This window comes from Daphnia magna, linkage group LG3, assembly GCF_020631705.1.
Source record: "Daphnia magna isolate NIES linkage group LG3, ASM2063170v1.1, whole genome shotgun sequence".
Classification (NCBI taxonomy): domain Eukaryota; kingdom Metazoa; phylum Arthropoda; class Branchiopoda; order Diplostraca; family Daphniidae; genus Daphnia; species Daphnia magna.
In genome coordinates, this window is record NC_059184.1 from 6,946,970 (window position 1) to 6,970,618 (window position 23,649).

The following is a 23,649-nucleotide window of genomic DNA, read 5'->3' on the forward strand; positions in this document are numbered from 1 at the left end:
TTTTCGGCTTACTGCTCGACTGATAGGGCAGATTGATTTTTTCGTTGGGCGACACGGTCCAACCATTTCAGCTGAAAGCTCAATGAATGTCTGTTGGTCCGGTGATGTTGCGAGAAATTGTGGGAGACCGACGTAGGGGAGACCATTCCCAATTTGTACAGGTCCGGTTTTTCCCTATTTTCTCCCATACCCTTAGTGATATTCTATTAATTTTTTGACAGATGATTGTTGTTGTATCTATCCACTCCCTGTTTTTTTTTTGTATCCATACAGTGATTTTTGTTGAAGTTATAGGGATTAAAATTTTTCTGGTGTTTTGGTCTGTACGGGGGTGACATTGGACAGAGGTGTGTCCCACTTTAGATGTGATCGAAAAATTTAAAAGTATCCTTTTCAAAATTTCGGCAAAATTTTTGGTGATAGCTTTTTATTTAATGAAAATTTTTGGTAAAGTTTATTAAAGAAAACATTTGAAGTAAAAATTTTTTCTTATCGTATAAGATTTTGACATTGAATGTATAAGAGGAGGCGAAGCTAAGTTATATCGATAATTTGTTAATCGTTCTTTGAAATCGATTCCAGATGGATCCCCCGTTGATTGATTGTGTGTCGGATGTCATGGCTTCCTCAGCTACTGAAAGTCAAAGTTTAAATTTGATTAATGGTGAAATTTTCTTTGTCACAATCGACGTATCTACCGGTATTTTCTTTTTTAGTTTGCATAACAATAGTGTCTATTTTGTTATGTAATTGGAGCTTCTGTTTCATGAAGCAGGAATTTAAATTGATGGTTTATATTACCACGTGATTTGAATGTTTGATATTGAGCTACCGAAATCTTTATTGTTTCAGATACTTACACATTCTGGATTGCAGATTCATTAACTGGAAGATATTTCGACTGCAGAATTCTTTGTTTGCAATATGCCACCCATGTTTGATGAGGAGTTTAGTGATTGTCCTCGTACAATTTAAGTTTCAAAGTAGGTTATTCGAACAGTTTATATCTCCCATTAATTTAAAAAATACTACATGTCTATTATCATTATTAGATGCCGAGAAATTATGCCAGAAAAAGAACCCCCTCCATCTGAAGACTTGTTAGGTATGGCAATTGGGGAGGTTCTGTCATGCAAATCATCTATTAGAAAAGCCGCAGAGAAGTTCAATCTTTGTCATTCAAGTTTAGCGTACTACAGTAAAAGATTTGCTTCCTGTGGACTACTTCCCCCCAAAAAAGTGAAACGCAGTAAACACTCAACTCAAATTATCCCATCAAAGTACGAAGCTGAATTGGCAGAATACTTGAAGAAATGTACACTGATTAACCATGGCCTTTCGCCAAACGAAACACGTGTTATTGCCTATTCATTTGCTACTGCCAATCGTATATCGACGCCACAGAATTGATCAAAGCATGAAAAAGCTTCACAAGATTGGCTTTCTTTTTTTCTTAAACGCAACCCTACTTTGTCAAGAAGAAAGCCAGAACATACTAGCCAAGCTAGAGCAGCTGGGTTCAATAAGCCGGTTGTAGAAAATTTTTGTGACAAGTTGGACTTTTTATTAAAAAAAATAAGTTCAAGCCTCATCAAATATGGAATGGAGACGAAACAATCACGCCAACTGTTGTGCAGCCTCCCAAAGTGATCGCATGTAAAGGAAGTAAACAGGTAATTTTAATTAAATGTTGTAAGTGGAATTATCAGAAGTTTATAAATTTTTCTTTCCAGGTTCAACAAACTGTGTCTGCTGAAAGGGGGACAAACGTTACAATGCTGGCTTTTATCAGTGCTTCCGGTACTACCGTACCATCAGTTTTCGTGTTCCCTAGAAGAAAAGTATTGCCCCCTATGTATGAAAGTGGACCACTAGGATGCATTGGACTCGCACACGATTCTGGGTGGATGACTGGTCCAAATTTTTTCAAAGCTCTTCAGCATTTCCATGGCTACGTAAAATCATCCACAACAAACCCAGTGTTGCTTTTGTTAGACGACCATTCAAGTCACTTAGATTACCAGGCAGTATCTTTTGCAAAAGAAAATAGTATCGTCATACTAACTTTCCCGCCCCACTGTTCCCACGTATTACAGCCGTGTGACATAAGTGTATTTGGGCCATTTAAAAAAGCTTTTGGAAAAAATCAGAACGACTGGCTTCATACCCATCCTGGAGAAAGGATAGCAATTACAAATATTGCACAACTTTCAAATGGGCCGTTTCAATCAACTTTCACCCAAATAAATATTATTTCTGGATTTAAAGCAAGTGGAATTTTTCCCTTTAATCGATTCGCGATCCCTGAGTGGAGATATTTGCCATCCTTTGTTACGGAGAGGCCAGGTAAAGCTAATTATTTACTCTGTAGTTTTATGGTGTTTTAATTTATCACGTTCATGTTTTTGCAAAAGCTCCAGAAGCAGATACGTCCTCGTCACTTAATGATTCTACAAATGATTCATCACAAATTCCACAGGAAAATGTTATACCGCTCAATCAATTGTGCCGAATGACACCATCTGCTCCACATGGAACTTCATCTATTCATAACAATGGTTTTGGTAAGATGATCGTAAAAATGAAAACATTTTATACTTTACTCATTATTGCTATTTTTTTTCTTCTTAGAGGTTGGTGGTTCTTTACCAGGGTCCTCTACACAAACCGATTCATCACATTTTACTCTGGAGAATATAAGATCGCTCAATCAACTGACGCAAACGACACCACTTACTACACATGGAACCTCATCTATTCATACCAATTGTTTTGGTAAGATGAATGTAGAAATGATAACATTTCAAAATTTATTCATTCTTATATTTTTTTAATTCATAGAGGTCGATGGTTCTTTACCAGGGTCCTTTACAGAAACCAATCCCACACAGCACAGAAACGAGTTTTTTCCGGCTTTTTTACGTACCTTTAATACTACTTGGTACGGGAAGAACACGTACTGGGAAGTACGGGAGACATGTTTTTTACGTCCTTTTTTTTGGTGAAATGGTCGTAAAATTAGGTTAAAAACACGTTTTTTTCTTGGTTTAAATAATCGGGTTTTTACGTTTTTTCGACGTGTTTTATGCTTAAGAAATAATTATTCATCTTACAATAAGTAAATAAAACATCATTCTTAACAACATGGAATTGTATTTTTTTCCAGATTCATTTAAGTGAGTACAAAAATTCAAATTACATTTCTGCGTGAAACAAGAATTACTTAAAAAAAAATGAAATCCAATTAGTTTTTGCAGTGTGTTGACACACAACCAGATCCCAGCGAGAGCTAGTTTAGCTCTCGCCGGAATCTGGCTGCTGGGCAGTGTGTTTCTTTGGCTGCCGGGCTTTCATGACTTGGGCAGGAGCCTTCTTCAACAAATTCTTTATTTTATCTTCGATGTCAGACTCTTTGGCGTCACCGAATTCCGCCGTACGTCTCACACATTCTTGTTAATTAGAAAAAGGTTTTATTAACAGGAGATACTAATTTATTTATCAAAATTACGCATATACCTTCAATCAGTTTGCAGGTACCTAGGTGTTCAAACGCCCTTTTTCCTGCGTTTTGGCCTCTGAAACAGAAATGCTGAGCAACTTCATCATCCAAAATACGGTGGAAAATGCGGTTAACTACGTTTGCCAGTGATCCGCCTCCCACTAACGAATAAATGTTGATCTAAAGAAAAAAACTTTAATTAAAAAGATTTATTTTGTGTGCCTTTCTTTGTCTTAGTACCAGTTTGCTTTTGGTTGATTGATCTTTTAGGTCAATTTCTAGAGCAGCCAAACTTTTTAGAGGTAAACCAAGGTTTCCTTCTAATTCTGAAGAAGTTTCTTTTACAGTCCCAGCATTCGAACGTGAAACCAGTAGGTCCAGCAGAGTAGTTTGTTGTCGCTGATTAATCTTCAAAAGTTCCAGGCTTGCAAACACTTCTTTTAGGATCTTCTTAATAACTGTACTGTCATCCACTGTATCTATGTATTATTAAGTTAGCGAAAAATGTGAATATAGTGAGTGAAAGGCTAATTTATTTATTTAAAAATACCTTTAAAAACAGATTTATCTGAATTGGCTGTTGAAGGTGGCCTTGGGAGGACTGACAGGGACGATTGACTACGTGCCGATGTTGTAGGCGTCGAACACGAAGCTTCAGTCAAATCTTGTGAATTAAATTCCTCGAAGCCGTCAAATAAGTTGTAACTGTCGTCGCTTGGAGAATTAAGTCGAGGACCTGGACCGATTAATCAATACATTGATGATTGTACAGAAATTAAATAAATATATTGATTTGTTTACGTTTTTGTTGATTCTTTTTAGTTGAAGGGTTTGAAAGTTTCTCCTTTACTACTGCAATCTGACTGAGACCCGCAGCTCCCATGTTTTCATTTGGAATCGGAAAATCTGACAGCGAATTTTTTTTACCTGAGAAAAAAAAATTGTTTAACACAGACCAAGTAATAAGGTACTTTCGTTATTCCTTACTGGATTTAGAATAGCTTTCTCTGTGGCGCGGATTCATCTCTCTCTCGTTAGCCGAATCGCTTGAAGTTTCACTGTCAGATGAACGGCTGTTGATACCGACAGTTGAAAATTCCGCATACTTAGCCACTGGTTTTTTTACTCTTTTACTCCTTCCGCGATTGTCCGCATCGGTGCTACTTTGGATGGGTTTCTCACGCTGCGCGAGATCCGCGTTCTTCTTGGCAGCCAAAAATGTATCTGCGAGTTTACAAATAGACATTGACCAACGAACAATTGTTCAACTAATTAACAAGACTCACCGTAGTACTTCAAGACTTGAGCTTTGTAAGCGTCCATTTCTTCCGGGTTGATTTCTTCTTCTCTCTGTATTTTTTTAACGAGATTTGAACGGTTTTTGATATTACTCGGCCACCAGCAATCACCATCTTCATCAAGCCACTTTGAACACACAGCTTCATACGTTTCGTCTTTTTCAAAGTAAACAATACAGAACGGCTTTGTTGGTGTTGCCATTTGTTCTGTTACAAATTAATCATGATTTAAAAAACCGTACGTAGTATTTACTTAATATCATTAGATGTTAAGTTTACCTCGGAAATCTTGGGGCAACAACTGCAGAACTTTGGTTTCAAATCGAAGGCTGATATTTAATTTTGAGACTGGAAAAAACATTACATTTACAAAAAAAAACAGAAATATTTACAAAAGTATGGAACAAATTAGGAAGAAGGTTTTCAATAGTTTTTGCTCATCAGTAAGGGAAAAGCGGCACATTTATGGCGTTTTCCACAAGGAATAACGAGTGCTTTGCATAAAATGGAGTCTAAAGGCCACCAATTTAAAGAATCCAATCCCCAGAGTAAAAAAACATTGAACCTCGATGATTCACACGGCAATGTAAAGACGTTGTCACGATATACGTACTTTCTGCCTGTAAAAAAAATACGCGAGTCGACCTCGAAAAAGTTTGTCACTTTGACAACGTCCAAATCTTTTAAATAAACGTGACAGTCTTTCACCGAATCAGATTTTAGCACAAAGTCACTTAAATGAACTTCTCGATACTGCTGGCCACGAAATCCACTAGGGACTGGCCCATCTGTGTGCTTCCGTTTTAGCAAAGGGTTTCCAAGGGAAGAGGTAGTGACTTCAAGCCTCATATGATTCGCAAATTCTTGTAGGCGTCGCACAACCTGTGGCAGAGGTTTTTCGTGTTTCCTGATTAGATGTTTCAACTTATACAGATATTTCTCGAACGGGAAGCAACTAAAAGTGTCGAGATGGCCTCTCATTAAGACGTCGTCAGCCAAATGGCGTAGATTGTGGGAATTGTATGACATGAAGGTGTCACCATAGAAGCGTTGACAATGATCTACAAAATGGTTCAAAAGGGATTTGGCATAGGTATTTTCCCTTTGACAAAGCTCTTTTGACACCAAGATTTTAATTGCAGAATGCAAAGTTAGGAAGTGGCCATACAAATGGCTTGGGAGGATTCCCTTTAGAACAACAGGACCGGTGTACAATAAAAATTGACGGAATTCTGTGGCCTTCCACCGAGCCAGTTCATTAAAGCCCCTTGGCTTCCTAACAAATTCCCTGGGAATGTAACAAGATACATCCAACAACCTTTCTGATATTTTTTCAATTCTCAATCTACCCATCCGAACATTTAACGGGCCGTGAATCCAATACCACAACATTTTGCGCATGATTCCTAAACACACTAAATGCATGTAATCGAGAGGAAATCCATGAATCATGTCAACACCTAAAAGTTCTAAACTAGAGCTTTCATTATTATGGTGTTTTACATGAGCTCGATTACGGAAGGTGGCATCGGTTCGTTTTTCACCTTTCTCTTCATTCAAAAATACCACCCTTCCAGCCCACTCGCCCTTGACAGTACATTTAGAGCAACTATAATACCCGGTATGCGACTTGATGCATTTAATAAATGCCATTGCGGGCGCATCACACAGGAATCCAGATACTTCAACATCAATCTTTCGGCCATTATACACAAATCCAATTTGTTGCAATAAACACACTTCTCTAACGAAATCATATAAAAATTCGTTTGGATCTTTTGGCTTTCCATACCCATGATAGATTCCAACTGGAAAAGGGACTGAACCGTCAATTCGTTCTATTAAACCAAGAATAGGCCACAGGCAACTTTCAGAACTCTTAGCTATTGGAATACCATCAACATTAAACTGAATTTTTATAATATCGTTGTCAACCCTATCAACATTCAGTCTTTTTAGTAGCAGTTCAATACTTTCAGTGATCCCGAAGTGATAGTAATGACCAGGACTGACTAGGCGAAGAGGAGTTTGTCGAATTGTTTGAAGCAAAGTGCGACACGTTTTCGGCAAACCAAGCTTTTCGAAACCCGGCAGAAGAGTAAAAATTTTTAGCAATGCATCAACGCTGGAATGTTTGATTTGATACTGAACAACCCATTCTGAAATTTCATCTCGAAATCGTTGTGCACTGTGTGTCACCGAAGGGCTTGCTCCAGCACCATCACCTTCGCGAATTGCAAAAACCTCATCGTTGGAATTTAAATTGAAATGAAACTCTTGCTCGTCCCCACTGGAATCGGTATCAACCTCACCCTCACTATCAAACATGTGCACTTGCTGGCCGATTTCGGAATTAACAACATCGTTACAGTCGTAGCTACTACAGACATTGGAATCCCCGTCCACCACGTTTACCTCGATAACCTTTTCATTTTCAGGGCCAGTGAGCTCGTGATTTACGTACTCGGCTTCATCGTTAAAAGAACCATTCAAAGTTTCACTATCAAGTCCCAAAGAAGTCATAATTGCATTAACTTTCTGATTAACTCGCCTTCTTTTCAATCGAGTACTTAGGAAAGCTCTATCTCTTTTAGGCATACGCTCCATTTAAGAAATTCGCAACAAATGGGATAGGAGAAGAAGCAAGACAAGATGGCTGACCTTACAAAATGCGTTGATATGGGAGCGGGTGGTGTCTGGTGTGGTTAGTAATCGTACTTCAATCTAAATAAAATTACACTTATAAATTTCAAAAAAATTTAAAATAAAATACTGGAAAAAAAAGTTCATTTACTTCGTGAGTTGTAGAATAATTCCATTTAAGTTTCACTGAAGAGCTAGATTCACCACGTGTTGTATTCCAATCAATTGCACGAACAGACGAGGTTCTTCCTTCGCGAAAGTCAACTAGCAAATGACTCATGATTCCACCGCGTGCCTGGTTATATATATGGATGATTGACGAGACATCTAGTGGTGTCAGGTCGAACAACACTGAAAATAGTTAATTTCAAAAATAATTGTAAGAAATAAGTCTCGGCATAAAAATTTCCTTTGCCATATTTAAATAAATCCGTGGAAAAATGGAATATATTCCATTAAAATATAAAATTATGAACGAATTAGTCTTTAAATACTCCAACTGTAACATTCGGTTACAGTTACCTGCTTTTTACGTAAAAAGAAGGTTCCCTTAATTACTTGTTAAGCTTGCATATTATTAACGTTTCTAAACACTTATTTATGTGTGCGTTACATTAAACATGGTTAAAAATAGCATTTGAGGTTAAAATAAAAGAAAACCTATTTTGGTACTCAAAAAACCACTACCACACAAAACGTCTTTTTCACGTAAAGAAAAGGTGCTCGTATCAAAGGTGCCGGAGGATACGTGTTTAGAACGAAGTTTTCCTCAGTTTTCCTGTGTGGGATGCAACCGACGATTCACCACATGTTCCTCTGGAGAAGATTAGACCGCTCACCCAAGTGTGCCAAATGACTCCACTTGCTCCACGGAAAAGAATCAGCAATCGTTTAGGGAGTACTACAATCATAAGGGATACTCCAGAAAAAGACAAAATCGAAGAAAACCAAAGAAGGAAGGAGGAAAAAGAAAAAAAAGGAAGAAAGAGAAAGGAAAAAGTTGCTACCTCGGAATATTATGAAGCCATCAGCATCAGTCAGAAAACGGAAGAAAAGTGAAACACGTGAAAAGGAAAACAACGTTCCGAATGATAGTGGTGAGGAATACGTACTGCCAATCAACATCAACCAACACAGAACTAGAGCTGGCCAACTTGTTCAGCGAAGGACAATTACGGATTTGTAAAAGTTTATGGTTCTGTCTTCAAATCATCTCATAAGCCTCTCCCACATAATCTGTTCAAGCCATCTATCATGCCTTCCATTTCTTATCTTTATGTTCATAAATATTCGTAAATGTTCTTAAATTGAAGAAAACAAAGAAAATGTGATAAAATGATTAATGATTTTAAGAAAGCCGTTACTTTTTTACAGTATTGGTCCATCCTGTTTGTCAATATTGCTAAATGTGGTTCAAGTAAATGAAAAAAACAAAGAAAATTTGATAATTTAGTTGATACTTGTTCCTCTTGTTGCTCAACGTTCTCAGTTCATAAAAAAAGAAAATATGAAAACTGTTTGTGTTACATAATACCGCATTAAATATTCAAGTCAATACATTTTCGGTGAAAAACACAAAATTGTTATATTAAATAAATATAAACAAATATCAGTCAAACGCTAAGTAAACCTTTAGTTGTTCAGCGCGTCCCCTCTTTCAAATTGTATTCAACGCGAAGACAAACTCAAATTTTCGCACTACGAATTGGACACTCCCACAACACGCCCACTTCTTGTATAAACTCACCCCTGTTTTCTGTACAATATGGCCCCCAAAAAACAGATTTGGGAAAACTGATGCTCCTAGGAAAGTTAAGCAAGTAAAATTTTTTCTTTTCAGACTTTATTTTATAATAGATAAGCTAGTTATTGACAATAGGGAAAAGTAAAAACATATACAAGAATAGAAATAAATGAAGCAAAAAGAAAAAAAAATTTGCAAATTTTTTGCCATGTTTTTTTAAAAATAAATTAACAGCGAACTAATTGACATAACGGATTAAAATTTTCACAACATGCGCGGACAATACATACAAACACACGGTAAAAGTAAAAAAAAATTAGTACCATTTTATCTATTTTTTAGGACACTGTCTAACATGGGACAGTGTCCAAAGTGGGAACGGTCTCCCCTACTGTAGGCTTGTTGATCCATTTTTCGTTGCTCGTGCCATCCCGATGACTCTGTACAGGGTAAGTGCTCTGGTGAATTGGAAGATGGGAATGTGGATGAAGAGTCTGATGCCGTTTTCGATAGCTGCTGCTGTCACCGCGGCTTCTTGGTACGATTTCCACGTGTCTCCTGCCTGTGTTGCAGGTGTTAGGGCCCAGCCGGTTGGTAGGTTGATCTTTATGTCTGAGATGATTGTTTGCATTTGTGCTGGAGAAAATAGGGCTGGGGAGATCTTCCCCATAGCGGCGCTTGCTATCCCTCCGCTCAATCCGTCAACTAGTTGTTGTAGCCACTCTATGGTGATGTCTACCGCTCTGAATGCGTTGTCTACCTTATCTCAAGATTTCCAATCCCACTGCATCTCACGAGCCAGGTTGTCAATTGTCCTTTTCGTGTTGTTCAGTTCTTTGTCGAGTGTTAGACATGACCGCTGGAGGGCGTCTGTTGCCTCTTTGCTGGCTTGCAGCTCCCAATATCGACTCGTTGATCAGTGTTGTATGGGTTTCCAAGGCGTGGACAATGGCCGTCGTCTCGGTGGATAGTTTGCCGACTTGGTTGTTGACTTTGACTAGATCATCTGTCGTAGACACACCGAATAGCCAATTCAAGATCTTGCCTCCTCCATCGACCAGTCCTCGTTTGTTTCTACTTTGTCTGATAGATGTTTTTAGGCCTTGGTAATTCCTCTCTATTGTTTCTAGTCTTGTCAACTCGTATACCGCTCGGTTACGGACAGTTGTTGTCAACTGTTGTTGAGCTTTCTCGGCTTTGGGTGGATTTTAGCTGAGTATGTCCTGAGGTTGTGTTTTGGACGGTTGGTCGTTCGTCTTTTCTGACGGTAACATACTCTGGTCTGGAAATCCTTATTGCTGGAACTGCCTAATACGGGTAATTTGGTTTTTTCAATTAGCCACATCTTGAGTTCATTTGCTACTTTGTCTCCTTGGTTAAACGAGACGTCGGTGACGACAACCCATTCCGAATCGGAGAAGAAACGTTCTCCCATAGATTGGAATATAACGCCATGGGATGACAGCTTCACTTGGAGTGCGCCATCTATGGGTGTTTGTCTCGTTGCTGCAAGTAGTAATGCCATCGACCACCAGGTGGCTGGTGTTTTTGTTATCACTTGTGCTCTTGTCTCTGCCAGGGGTGTGTGTGCTGTCAGTGATAGTACCATACTGTATAGGAGTGTCGACGCCAATGCAAATCGTTTTTTGCGTATGCGTAGTGGGTATCGTCGGTTCTGGTCGGTCTCCTCGCGGGTAACGGGTTCTTCTGCTTCTGCGGTGGGTTGTTGCGGCTATTCAGGTGGTGTTGTGAACCTAACTCTCTTCTCTGTCAGTTGTTTCCTTGGGTGAGCTGGTCCTTTTACTTTGGACATCTTGTTTGTTGTTCCTTTGCTTCCCACTCTGTCCGTTGACTGTGCTCCAACCTCTGTATTTGGTACGGGTTGGGTGAGGTCAACGATGCTTTTGAGGCGTTCTACATGTACCACCTCGGTTTTTTTGCTGTTGTTGAGTTGGACTTCATAGTTAAGTGGGGTTATCTTTCGCACTATACTGTACGGGCCATGCCAATGGTGGAGTAGTTTTTCGGCAAGACCTACTTTCCTTGTAGGCCTGTAGACTAGCACCTGTTGTGTCGGGTGGAATTTTTCTCCTTCTCGGTGGTGTGTGTCGTGGTGTTGTTTATACTTCCGTTGTGCCCGTTGGCTCCGGTCGTCCACTTCCGCGAATGCTCTCTGAAGGTTTCCGAGCATCCATATTGTAACAGTACGTTGTATTGACGGTTCACAAGACTAAGACTGGGGGCCCGATACACGACCACGGGGGACTATATATGGGGGGGAAACACTGACGTCACACGTCCGGTAGCATTGCATACCGGATCACATAACGTGGTCATTGGCCACGTGACATCCCCCCCTCTAGCTGCATTCGTCCCCGAATGCATCACAAAAAAAAAAACAACACAAAAAAAAAAGATATAAACCGAAAGAAAACCGGGAACATTGCTACATGATACAGGCCACATGACACCACCCCCCAAAAAAAAAACACCATCCTTATGCCAGATGCTCAATGGACGGCTCCAGCTCGCGCAGCGTCGTCAAGCAAGTCTCTTCATGCGCTGCCATACGGTTGTCTATTTCCGTAAGGCAATGCATGGTACTCCACCGCCGCGCACGTCGCTTCTTAGCTTCTTCTTCTACGAACTCCTCCACTATCCGTAGGCGTTCCCGAAGGTCGGCCCTATTAACGTCTCCTTTTCTCCCGCGGCACCACTGGATGCTGGACACAGCCACACTAGCCATAAACAATGCTGCTCCCACACCCCATAGCTCCAATGGGTATGTATGATGTTCAGCCGCTCGTTTTTCCCTCTCCGAGTCGTCTACTGAGTCGTCTACCGACCACAGTTGAGTAGGTGGGAAAAGTCCCCCTATCCGCGGTCCTAGTAGTCCTAGCAGAAGGAGAAGAGCCCCCACTGCCACCTGTGGCATTTGTCCGTATCGTACCGGTGGCATCCGGACTCGTGTCGATCGACGCACCTGATCGTCCACCCTTTCATTTCGAGCTTCTTGCACCTCCTCGTCCAGGGGTATAGTCTCTCTAGTTTCAGCCTCTCGGTCACGGATGTCCTTTCCCCTGGCCTCTATTGTCTGCCCTGCTGCCGTACACAGTCCTAGTTGGTCTCCGGGACACGAAAAATAGTCGCCACATTCCACTAACACTTCTCGGATCTTTTCTCTGTCTGTCGGCATTACTCCTTCTCCAATCCTGCTGTCAAATTTGTGTCTCGACGCGCTTTCTTCTCTGCCCCTGCTGTCACGACGACTACTGGCGTGTCTCCCTCCTTGATTTCGGTCACTGGCTCGATTATTCCTAACACCGTCCCCTCTTCGATCCATTGTTTGTAGTCCGATAAGTGGGTTATCGTCATCTGTCCGATTGTTCCCACGCCGCTAACTAGGACCTTACCCGTCGACACCCTTTTCGTCCTCTGCAATGCTTGGGATGGTTCCACCAGTGCACCTTCGCCAAACCCATTCAAATCTAGTGGTTGAGTTGCGACCACTTTCCTCGATTGGGGTGGGACCCAGCATCCACTCTGGACTACAAGTTTCGGTGCTTCCCCCGTCATCTCTTCCACCGGTGCTCCCATGGCAGTGTCTCCAATGAAGATCTCCGGTAGCGCCCCAATCTTCATCCGCGTTCCAAGTTTTTCCAACATGTCCTTCCCCAGAAGTAAGTCGATGTCGCCGTCCAGAACCAAAGCCTCCCCCTCGACGGTCATCCTCCCATCTGATACTGACAGCATTGCGGCTCCTCCCGGTTGAATCTCCTTGCCGTCAACTGATACTAGACGATTTGCGCGCCATGGTGTCACTGTTATCCCTAGTTCTCTTACTAATTTGGGCGAACACACGGACACTCCCGCCCCTGTATCTATCACGGCAGCCACCCGTTTTCCCCAGCACCACACATCCTGTACTACCATCCTCTGGATGTCGATTTTCAGAATTGGCCATGCTAGCACCTCCGGGTCTACATGCTGTGTCCCTACTAGACCAATTACTTGCCTACCCTCTCCAGCGAATCGCACCTGCCGTTGCTGTTGTGGTGCCCCTCCTTCTCGCTGGGAGCTCGGGCAGTCCCGACGTATGTGTCCTATCCCTTCACACCCGTAGCATACGACCTGTCCGTCCGGCGTCCGACCCCTCAGGCCTCCCTGACCGTTTGTTCTTGTTGGACACTCTCTCCCGATGTGTCCCTCCGTCTTACATCTGCTGCAGATAGGTTCCCCATCCGAAGTCCATTTCAGTATCGATCGGTTATCCGACCGATACTGTTGACTCTCCGCTCTTTCTCCTTGCTGTGCGGCTGCCCCTGATGCGTTCCTTAATGCAATGGCTCCCATCAGTCCCTCTAGCAATTTTTCTATTCGATCCATTCTCTCACTTCCCGCCGTTGGTGTTTGTTTTCCGACCACGCCCATCGCCCATTCCTCGTGTCTTGCTCGGGAAGTCATTTCCTGATACCGCTTAATTTCTTGAAGGAATTCGTCACATGAGTTGGGTTTCAAACTCCAGAGTTTCTCTAGTAAACTTGGCTTAAGTCCTCTCCATAGGTGCGCCAATCTCGTAGCTTCGGACATATTCGGGTGCGGCATAAATCCAGGATATCGTAAAAATACTCGATCGTGGATTCCTCGATTCCTTGTTTGCGTTCTCTCAGTTTCGCTTCATTGGATCGATTCAGGTTGACTGGCTTGAATTGCTCCAACAGCTGTGTTTTAACTCCTGGTACAATTGGCGGTCCTGCAACATCCTCCCATTGGGCTGCTAGTTGTCCCGCGGCCTCTTTGTATGAGTACCACTTCTGCGCTGCCCCGGACAGCGACAGCTCCACGTGGTCGCGAAGTTCTTCATCTCCCCATCGATTATATCTCCCGATTCTTTCGTATCGATGCATCCACTGCACGACGTCTTCCCCGTCCTTCCCCCCGAAGGTGGGTGGGGATTGGAATTTTATCTGTGCGGCCATCGCGTGCCTTGCGCCCACTTGCTGTTGAGCTGCTCTGAATCCCCGGATGTAGCTACTGATATTCGATGATCTTCTTCTCAAATCCGTGAAATCCCACTCTGGCTGCTCTTCTCCGTGTTCTCCCGATCCTTCTTCTTCTTCGGCGTCCTCCCACCGCTCAGTTTCCTCCTCACTGAATGTGAGATGATACTCCTGCCGAACGGATGCCGGTCCGAACGGATTCTCTCCCCGCTCCTTACGTCCTCCTCTCCTATCATCTACTTCCCGCAATCCTCGAACCGCCTGTTTCTTGCCGAACTCTTCGGCTTCCGGTTCACTTCTCCGCTTCTTGCCAACAACTTTGGCTCACGGTTCACTTCTCCGATTCTTGCCGAAAACTTCGGCTCACGGTTCCCTGCCCCGATTCTTGCCGACCACTTCGGCTCACGGTCACTTCTCCGCTTCTTGCCGAACTCTTCGGCTCACGGTTCACTGCCCCGATTCTTGCCGAACACCTCGGCTCACGGTCACTTCTCCGCTTCTTACCGAACTCTTCGGCTCACGGTTCACTGCCCCGATTCTTGCCGACCACTTCAGCTCACGGTTTCCGCTATCCACGTTCCCTCAATGTACCCGTCTGCCCCGCCTTAGCCCTTTTCACCGTTTCCCCCCGGCGTCTCTCCTTCGTTATGCTTCCCCCGATTGCCCTACGGTCGGAGCCGTGACCCCGTACCCCAACAATTTAAGGTGCTAAAACCAGTTGGGTCGTCGACTCTCAGGGGTCCCTGACAGCCACCGCCTCCGCAGCACAGAATCGAAGAGAAACACAACCACAAAAGAGACTTGCCGGAGGTTCTGCATCTCCACCATGTAACAGTACGTTGTATTGACGGTTCACAAGACTAAGACTGGGGGCCTGATACACGACCACGGGGGACTATACATGGGGGGGAAAAACTGACGTCACACGTCCGGTAGCATTGCATACCGGATCACATAACGTGGTCATTGGCCACGTGACAATATTGTCGCGGGTGAAAAGGGAGATTGGTTATCTCTTCGCAGAGATGAGTCATCCGCTCCTTGGACAACGCTGCGATCGTGGTGAAGAAATTTTCGGGAGAAGTCCGCTCTAAGAAAGATACGCAGATATGCAGTCCGGAAGGGGAGTAATTCACGCGACGGTATAAAACGCTGCCCTAAATCTGCGTTAGATGAGTCTCCATCGGGTGAGCTCCCGGAGCTGGGCTCCGTAGGAGGAGTTCCCTGGAGTCTTCAGACGCTCTCCGAGTTTGGTATGGGTATTCCTTATTGTTATTAGTTAAAAGTGAATAATTGTCTAGAATTTAAGTCATCACTTGTTGTATTCATTTGTTCTTGTCCCAATACAACTCGTGTGACAATATCTCGTATTTATCTGGTCCTCCGGCTTTCACTGGCACTAGCTGATGCGGATCTGGGGTCGCCCAGAAGATGGTATCCACTGGTATTACGGGTTGCCGGCCGTGCATTAAAAAGAAAGGGGATTTGCCGGTCGTTTCCGGTCTGCACGTGTTGTAAGCGAACCGTACAAACGGCAGTGTGGCATCCCAATCTTTGTGATCCTTGCTCACGTACATGGACAACATGTCTGCCAAGGTGTGGTTCAGTCGCTCTACTAGTCCGTTTGCTTGTGGGTGGTAGGCTGTGGTGGTCTGGTGATTGGTCTCCATGGCTGCAAGTACTCGTTGCATCATGGTCGCGACGAAACATTTTCCTTGGTCTGTCGTCAGCTTCCTGGGGGCTCCGTGTCGTAGCAGAATCTCCTTCACGAAGAACTCTGCAATTTGTTCTGCTTCTGCGACCGGTGTCAGTTACTTTTGTCAGCTCTAGGAACCCGGGTGGTTTCCAGTATTTTCCTTTCTTCCGTGAATGACAGTCTGGGCAGGCCTTAATGTAGTTTTCTATATCTCGGGTGATCCCGTGCCAGTAGTAGCGTTGTTTGGCTCTGTCGTGGGTGCGTGTCTCTCCGAGGTGTCCGGATGTGACGTCGTCGTGGCAGGCTTGTAGGATTGTGGTCTTTTGGTCTTTTGGTATGCAGAGCCGCAGTTCGACGTCCGTCTCCTCTTCTCCCGTTCTTCGCATACGATACAGAAGGCCATTCTCGATCGTATAGTTGACCGTTTCCTTCCCGTTTTCTGCGTTTCTAAACACATATACACATTCAGCTTGCTGGCCTCTGGTCAGTTCTTCTCGGTTGTCTTGCGTCATTACGCACGACCGTGTTGACGTGACCCGCCCACGTGTTGTCGAGGGTCTCGTCGTCTTCGCTCACGGGGTAGCGGGATAGGGCATCCGCGTCCTGGTGTAGCTTGCCGTCTTTGTGAGCTATTACGTACTTGTACTCGGAGATTGTCATGGCCCATCTGGCTAACCTGCCTGCAAGTTCCGTTTTTGATTGGAGCCAGCATAGTGCGTGGTGGTCTGCGACAATTCTTATTGGGGATCCGAAGATGAACTGTCGGAATTTCTTGATCGCCCAAATGAGAGCCAGACATTCTCTTTCTGTTATGGAGTAGTTCTGCTCACTGCGTGACAACAAACGGCTTGCGAATGCCAGGGGTCTCTCTGCACCATCCTGTTTTTGGAGTAGGACTGCTCCGACGCCGTAGCCGCAGGCGTCTGGGTGTATTTCGAATTCGGCCGTCGGATCCGGGTATGCTAGTGTGGCTGCGTCTGCTAGCATCTGTTTCAGCTTGTCGAAACGCTGCTGGTGTGTTGGCGTCCAGATGAACAGCGACTTTTCTCTGGTTAAGTCAAACAGGGGTTTCGCTGCCTCGGCGAATCCTGGTATGTGTCTCCTGTAGTATGAACATAGCCCGAGAAAGCTTTTGATGAACTTGACTTTTTCCGCTCGGCTTGCTGTGGTTGGTGGTGTGGGAAATTTTTGCACGGCTCTCACTTTCCCGGGGTCAGGGCTGATTCCGTCGGCATTGATCTTGTGTCCCAGTGCTATGATTGCTGATTCCCCGAAACGACATTTCACGAGTTTGAGTTTCAGATTTGCTTTGCGTAGTGCGGCGAGGACTAGTCTGAGTCGTCGAATGTGTTCTTTTGTGTCTCCTGCGTATACGATGATGTGTGTTGGTAGATGGGTCTGGCGTTGGGTGTTAGCTGGATTTCGTGCTCTGTGACGTTGCAACGTCCTAGTCGCTCGCTTTCCCTCGCGAAACAGTCGGTGTTGTCTCATAGTGTGCTGGGTGTGAAGTCAAGGATATTTGTGGTGCCTTTTTTCAGCTCGGTGTTTAATGTTCTGGGTCCGTTGGCTCTGCCTGTGGCATCTATTTCTGTGCCTATTTCCGCCACTTCGGTTCTGTGTCCTAGTACCATTTTCTTGTGCATGTAAACTGATCTATTTTCCAGGTTTGTCATCATGACCCATACCGTTGTTCGGTCGCCAGGCCTCAGGGCTCTTCCTGGTGTCGGTCCTCATGTGCGGTTGGTTGCTGGTTCTATCATCCAGGGGCGGCCGTCCAATGTTGGTTTTGTCGCTTCAGTTTGTTCTATCTCCACGGCCGCCATGGATCTTGCTGGGATTTTTGCCCAGCTTTTTGCTACTATCTTTGTGGCCGGTGTTGGTGTTTGGTCTTCGATTGCCATCCGTACTGGTAGATCACCGAATCGCATCTTTGGTTTCCCCTTGCCGTATTCGATCTTAAGTTTTTTAAAACTTCTCAGCACGTCGTTGCCTAAGAGTAGGTTGATCCCTCGCATCTCCAGTATTAGCACCTTGTCGTCCCAATGGTTATTGTCAGCTCCACTCTTCCTAAGGGGGGTATCCGCTGTCCGTTTACCATTACGATTTGTGGCCCGCCCCAGGTCTTGAGTTCTAGGGCCATTTCTGCTGTTAGTTTGGAGGATATGATCGATACTGCTGCTCCTGTATCGACTACCGCTTCGGTCTTTTTTCCGTGTCGTTTGTTCCAATTGTCACTTCTTCTGTCAGCAGTTGTACCGCGTCGATTTGTAGCAGGGGTATCTCCTTGTCATCTTCTTCGTCCGATGTGCTGATCATTGCGACGGTCGTGTTGTTACGTCTGTCGTCGTCTTCTTTCTTTTTCGGGCAGTATCTTTTAATGTGCCCCTCGGCTTTGCAGTAGAAACAGATCGGCCGTCCGTCTGCTGTCCTTTGTGGGGGTGTTGCTTCATTCTGGCTTTGTGTTGTCCCGTTGTCTGCTCGGCTCCTCTCCTTCCTTCCCCCGCGTTTCTTCATAGCGACTATTTCTCCTTGTAGTTGTTGCACGACTTCAAGAAGTTGCTTGAGTGAGGGTTCCTCGTTATCCCTGCTTGTTGCTGCTGCGACTCTTGTTTCCTCTTCTCTCTCCCTTTCTTCTGCTAGCATGTGGACGGCCCATCCTTTGTTGCATACTAGTTCGACTGCTTCGGTGTGTTTCCTTACCGCTGCTAGGAAGTCGATGTAAGTTTTGGGTTGTAGGACCCAGATTTTCTCCACCAATGTAGGTTTTAGTCCTTCGTAGAGGTGGTGCAGTTTTGCTTCTTCGGACATGTTAGGGTCCATCAATCGGCATAAGTTTATTATCTCGTAGTAGTATTCTGCGGCGGGTTCATTTATGCCTTGTTTGCGGTTCCGAAGTTTCCTTTCTTGATATCCGACATAGCTATCTTGTAGGAATGTTTTATGAAGATGGAACGCATTCCACTTATCGCCGGTATCCCGGCCTGTTGTTGGGTGGCTGCTCTTGCCACAGTGTCTCCCCGCCCGTTGGGTGGTGTCAGGCATTGGAACCACTGTCTTGCTGGTCCTTCGAGGTAAATGCCGAAGTTTGCTCGTTTGTCTGCGTCGGTCCACCGGTTGTAGTCTGCTAGTACCTCGTATCGATCCATCCAGTCGGCGGCGCCTTCTCCTCCTTTGCCCGAGAAGACAGGGGGTGCCTTGAACTTGAGAAGTCCGGCGGCCATGTTTGTCGTCGGGGGGTTCCGAACTGTTGGTAGGGTCGGGTGTCGTGTGTGTTTCGTGGGGTGTTGGGGTGACGGTCTTCCTGTTGTTGGTGTGTTCGCTGGTGTCGGGTTATTTTCCGGCTGCGTTGGTGTCAGAGTTCGGTTTCCTGTTGCTGTTTTGGTGGTTGGTGTTGTATAGCTGAAGCTTGTGAGTAGGCAAACTGTACCCTAGGTGCCGTCTGATTCCTCGTCGGACTCTGACGAAAGCTGTCTGTAGCTTAGGTCGGTGTCGCCTGTCGCTGGTTGGTATTCGGCCCTCCTTTCGTTCCAGAGTCTCCGTGGTGTGTATAGCTCGTCTCCGTCTCTTTCGTCTTCCGGTTGAGACTCCGCGTTCTGTACTGAGAAAAAACGTCTTGATCTGCGAATACTTCGTTTTCTTGAGATACTGTTGGGCTATGGGGCAGGGTTTCTTCTTGCGGGTGTTACGTGAGGTCCGAGGTGTCCCACGTCAATGAAGGTCGGGATCCTTGGCTTGAGCGATCTCCTTTTTCGTCTACGGGCCTTCTCGGTGTTGGTTGTCTGGTGGGTGACTGTGGTAACTCCCACGTACGTTCTAGCTGGCTCCGATCTGCGAATCCGCTGTCTCGTCCTTTGTGGTCTTCAACTTTGCTGCTGTGCCTCTGTGCTGCTCTTTCGTCGGTTTCTGCGCTCGCTGCTGCTCCTTGGCTGTTGGGTGGCTGTCTCTTGCCAGCCTGGCTGTTGAAACCGCACTTGCGCCTAGGGCTGTTTTCTGCTGTGGTTCTAAAGTCTACATCTTCTTCTTCTTCGCCTCTGTTCGGTATCTTTTTTCTTCTTGTCACCAGTGGTAACGGTGGTGATGCTGAGATACCTTGTACTCGCTTGCTGCTCCTGTTCTCCTGTCCACTCATTCACTTCCCTCTTTTTCTCACTTTCTTTCGCTGGGTTCCTTCTATTTAGTCAGGAAGTTACGTCCGTAACCTTATATCTCAGCAATTTAAGGTGCGAAACCGGCTGAGTTTCTCGAAAACGTTTCTAAACGCAACGCGCCTCTTCCTGTCCAATTAGACAAGCCCGGGATTTTTTTCAGATAGAAGTTAGCTTTGGCTTACCGTTTGAATCTCCACCATGTAATGAGGGTGTGAAAGTAGACTGTGTATTTGCGTACAACTTGCAGAAAGGAATTACAGAGACTGCCCCGAGTGGTTCGATTTGGATTCTCTTTATACCCTCTCGGCAGAACTACCCGATACTTTATTGTATTGCCCTTTGTTAGAGCTCTAGTCTACAGGACGCTGTTGCTTCCGGTACGTGTTATTCTACACGGCTAAAGGCTATTGATCTAGCCGTTACACTATTGTGGCATTGTAAAAAAATTAACACACTTATTAAACAGGTAACTTATTTCACAAAATTTTAATGTTATAGCCCTAACATCACTCTTTTATTTTCCCTTTTCCAGGTATCGGAATCCCACTAGGTTGTCAGGGCTATAACATTAAAATTTTGGTGCTCCCCGTGGGATCAAGCTCGCCGATTGAGGCAGGGCCGAGCGCTATAGCTGGTAGATAGGGGAAGAACCATGTACCAATGACGCCTAGCTTGTGGTAAAGGGGCCTAGGCCCTACCAGGAATTTCTGTCGTACTTTGCCTGGTAGGGTTCAGGTACCTGAACGAGATGGAGTTGACTGCACCAAGGCCTACTTAATGCTTAAGGCCTGTAAACTCAAATACCTCCTATGGCGGGTAGGCGTTCCCTAGTAAGAGCCAATCAGAAAAAAAAACAAGGGTTACGATGACGCCATCTGGCGCTCGCAATTATAGCCTCGTTTAAAATTACCCCCCAAAACCTTTAACACTTGTTATAGTTACATAAACACATGAATAAAGATAAAACAAAAAAAAATCAAATTTTTGAAATGAAAAGTGTGCTAGTTTGATAGCAATATGGCAATTGAGTTGTTAAAAAGAAAAAAGTAGTATGTTAAAAATATTGTAACGCGGGTAGTTACTTGAAGACCCGGGTAGTGACTAAAACACGTTTATTCATCGTAAAACGTACACAACACTACAACAGATATAAGTATACTACGACGCAGTGAGGGACACATACAAGTATTTATGCACTTTTGTGGACAGCAGCTACCGGGGAAAATATCCGCTGAAAATACTGTCGGATATCTCGGGTAGAGTTGCGGTCAATAACTGATACAGGAGCGCCGGACGTGACAACTAGTCCATGGCCCCATGGGGCCTCAATAACCGCAACAATATAAGTTTTATAACCATGTTAATGAAAAATTTTATTCTTGTTCTTGTGATTAATTGAATTAATCACTTAGGAAAAAAATCTATAAACGGATTAAACATTTGCACTTCGATATAAAATAAAAAATTTATAATATTTTACTCTCATTGATAACATGACATAATGTAGACTTGAATCGACGTTCTCATATTCATAAATCTCTAGATGGAGTCCTTATCCACCATACCAATATCGATGCAAATTTGCTTGAAATGGTGAAATGTAGTGATGGAAACATTACTCAGTGGACACAAATCTTTTTGAAGAGGTGATTTTCTACACTTACTGGAATTCTTTAACGAAAAGCTAAGGATTCTAAGATACTCTTAATTAAAAAATACAAGGAAACCCTGATTTTGCTTAATCTTGTATTTAGGTTTTCGAAGCAGTAGCAGTAGCGAGCGCCAGATGGTGTCGTCGTAACCCTTGTTTTTCCTCTGATTAGTTGTTGCCAGGTAACGCGTCACCGTCATATGAGGTATACGAGTTTACAGGGGGCCAGGAAAAAACGCGGACGCGGACCGTGGACTGCGGACTGGAGAAACTGCGGACTTTCACCTGCGGACTGGCCCAAAATTTTTGACAGCAGTCCGCAGTTTCTCCATGGTGCAGCAGTCCGCAGTCCGCGGATTATACGGGAATGCAGCATTCAATATAGACATGTGTATGTGTTGGTAAGGCAGAAAAATCGATAAGTATAGTCCTAATTTCATAATAGGGGAGACTGGAGTATGCCGGGACACCGGGTCAAGAGGGACAGTAGGGGGAAAAATAGTAGATTTTAATAAAATTAATTTTTTTTTTAGTATGTTATTTAGATACATACAATCTACTTTGGCATGAAATTTGGTTGAGTTTTGTCAATAACTGTATCAGCTATTAACAAAACTAAAAAAATGGTTTTTTTAGTTAATTTTGTCTCCGCCATTTAATGTTTGTAGAAAAAAATAATCGCAAATGGCATGTAAATTTAATATGGAAATGAAGCTTATTCATTTCTTTATTGTTAAAAACAAAAATTATAATTTTTGATCAATTACTGTAGATAATATTAACGTTTTAAAAAAATAGTCTTTATCGGGAAATCAGGACAGCTGTTTTTGACTAAAATGGGACATTAGTGGGCGGGTTTGGCCTTCAAGCCCATCAATCATCACCGAGCTCATGACGCCATTACTGTTCCTTACGATGATCACAAGCAATCGATTATTCAGCATATTAATCGATTACAATAAGCCCAACCCCCACCTATCTTGTAATAAAGGTTTTTTATCATATAAGAAAAATTTTTTATTAACACAATAATCAAATTGAAACATTTATTAACTTATAGAGTCTATGCAGTGGGACGCTATTTCAATTTTTAAAATTTTTTTAATGAATTTCAAGGTGAAAACAGAGGACGTCCCTCACCACCCACCCTAGTGTCCTCACTTACCCCTCAAAATAGGCTCCTCCCACAAATCTAAGAAAACTTTAAAGGTCTTATATGGGAAAATGGTTTATTATTAAATTATATAAAAAATATGGGGGGTACATTACCGTATGGAATACATAAAAACTAAATAAAAAATTCATTTAATGATTAGTTTGGGAGATATAGGGGGAAAACGAAAACCGTCCCGGCTTACTCCAGTCTCCCCTAGTATTTAACATAAAAATTTTCAAATATTTACTCTTGTCAAGACAGATCAACCTCATTTTTTGTCGTCATGCATTGGCTGTTGTTCGATAACTGTTTCCTTAAAAAATATGTATGCCTGCAACAATTCCAATGAATAAAAATTAAAACACGCACAGCTCTTAGCAGTTGACGACTTTATTTATGCTAGATAAAAATCCCTCGGCCATTCATTACGATAGATGAAAATGCGTGAGCATTTCGTCGTATGTTAACAAAATGGTGATTTAACAATGTTTCCAACCGTATCAAACCAATCTTTTCCTAAGTCTTAGACCATAAAAAATGTGCAATCGGTGAAAGTGTATTGCATATGCCGCCGCCCCGATAGGCTTTACGCTGGAAGTAATTTTAGAGACGAGGAGAAGATGATTCAGTGTGGTACGAAACATTGTAAAGAATGGTACCATAAAGAATGTCTTCCTAAAGAGTAGCACTATGCCTTTCAGGAGTCTTAAAAAAACCCCATGGAAGTGCCCCAAATGTCTTTAAGTTTATTAAATGTTTTATTTTCATTGTTTTACCAAGAGTTTACCTCGTTAAGAAATAATCATGTGATTTA

The 23,649-nt window shown here is 43.5% G+C and overlaps 2 protein-coding genes and 1 pseudogene across 2 annotated transcripts; 1 reads left to right on the forward strand and 2 right to left on the reverse strand.

Moving 5' to 3' along the window:
* Positions 1-1,550: 1,550 nt before the first annotated feature.
* LOC116918592 lies at positions 1,551-3,163 on the forward strand (the record flags this gene model as incomplete). Its single annotated transcript, XM_032924314.2, has 5 exons — positions 1,551-1,673; positions 1,734-2,346; positions 2,415-2,564; positions 2,632-2,775; positions 2,842-3,163. Coding segments are annotated over 5 exons (1,194 nt in total), but the record flags the coding sequence as incomplete, so codon positions are not given.
* Positions 3,164-3,200: 37 nt separating this feature from the next.
* Positions 3,201-7,778, reverse strand: LOC116931803. Its single transcript, XM_032939435.2, has 10 exons — positions 7,592-7,778; positions 7,459-7,521; positions 5,077-5,145; positions 4,786-5,004; positions 4,487-4,723; positions 4,301-4,426; positions 4,050-4,235; positions 3,740-3,978; positions 3,517-3,679; positions 3,201-3,449 (listed from the first exon to the last, which is right to left on the reverse strand). The coding sequence occupies exons 4-10, from the start codon at positions 4,997-4,999 to the stop codon at positions 3,295-3,297; spliced, it is 1,320 nt and encodes a 439-aa protein (XP_032795326.2). The 5' UTR covers positions 5,000-5,004; positions 5,077-5,145; positions 7,459-7,521; positions 7,592-7,778; the 3' UTR covers positions 3,201-3,294.
* A 10,263-nt stretch (positions 7,779-18,041) lies between these two features.
* On the reverse strand, positions 18,042-19,101 carry LOC116918375 (annotated as a pseudogene).
* Positions 19,102-23,649: the final 4,548 nt, after the last annotated feature.

Excerpts from the sequence above, each read along its gene's own strand:
- LOC116931803 (XM_032939435.2), bottom strand. The coding sequence starts at position 4,999 with ATGGCAACACCAACAAAGCCGTTCTGTATTGTTTACTTTGAAAAAGAC. Across the intron at positions 4,724-4,785 it reads TCAAGTCTTGAAGTACTACG|ATACATTTTTGGCTGCCAAG; the intron begins GTGAGTCTTGTT and ends GTAAACTCGCAG. Across the intron at positions 3,979-4,049 it reads AGATAAATCTGTTTTTAAAG|ATACAGTGGATGACAGTACA; the intron begins GTATTTTTAAAT and ends AATAATACATAG.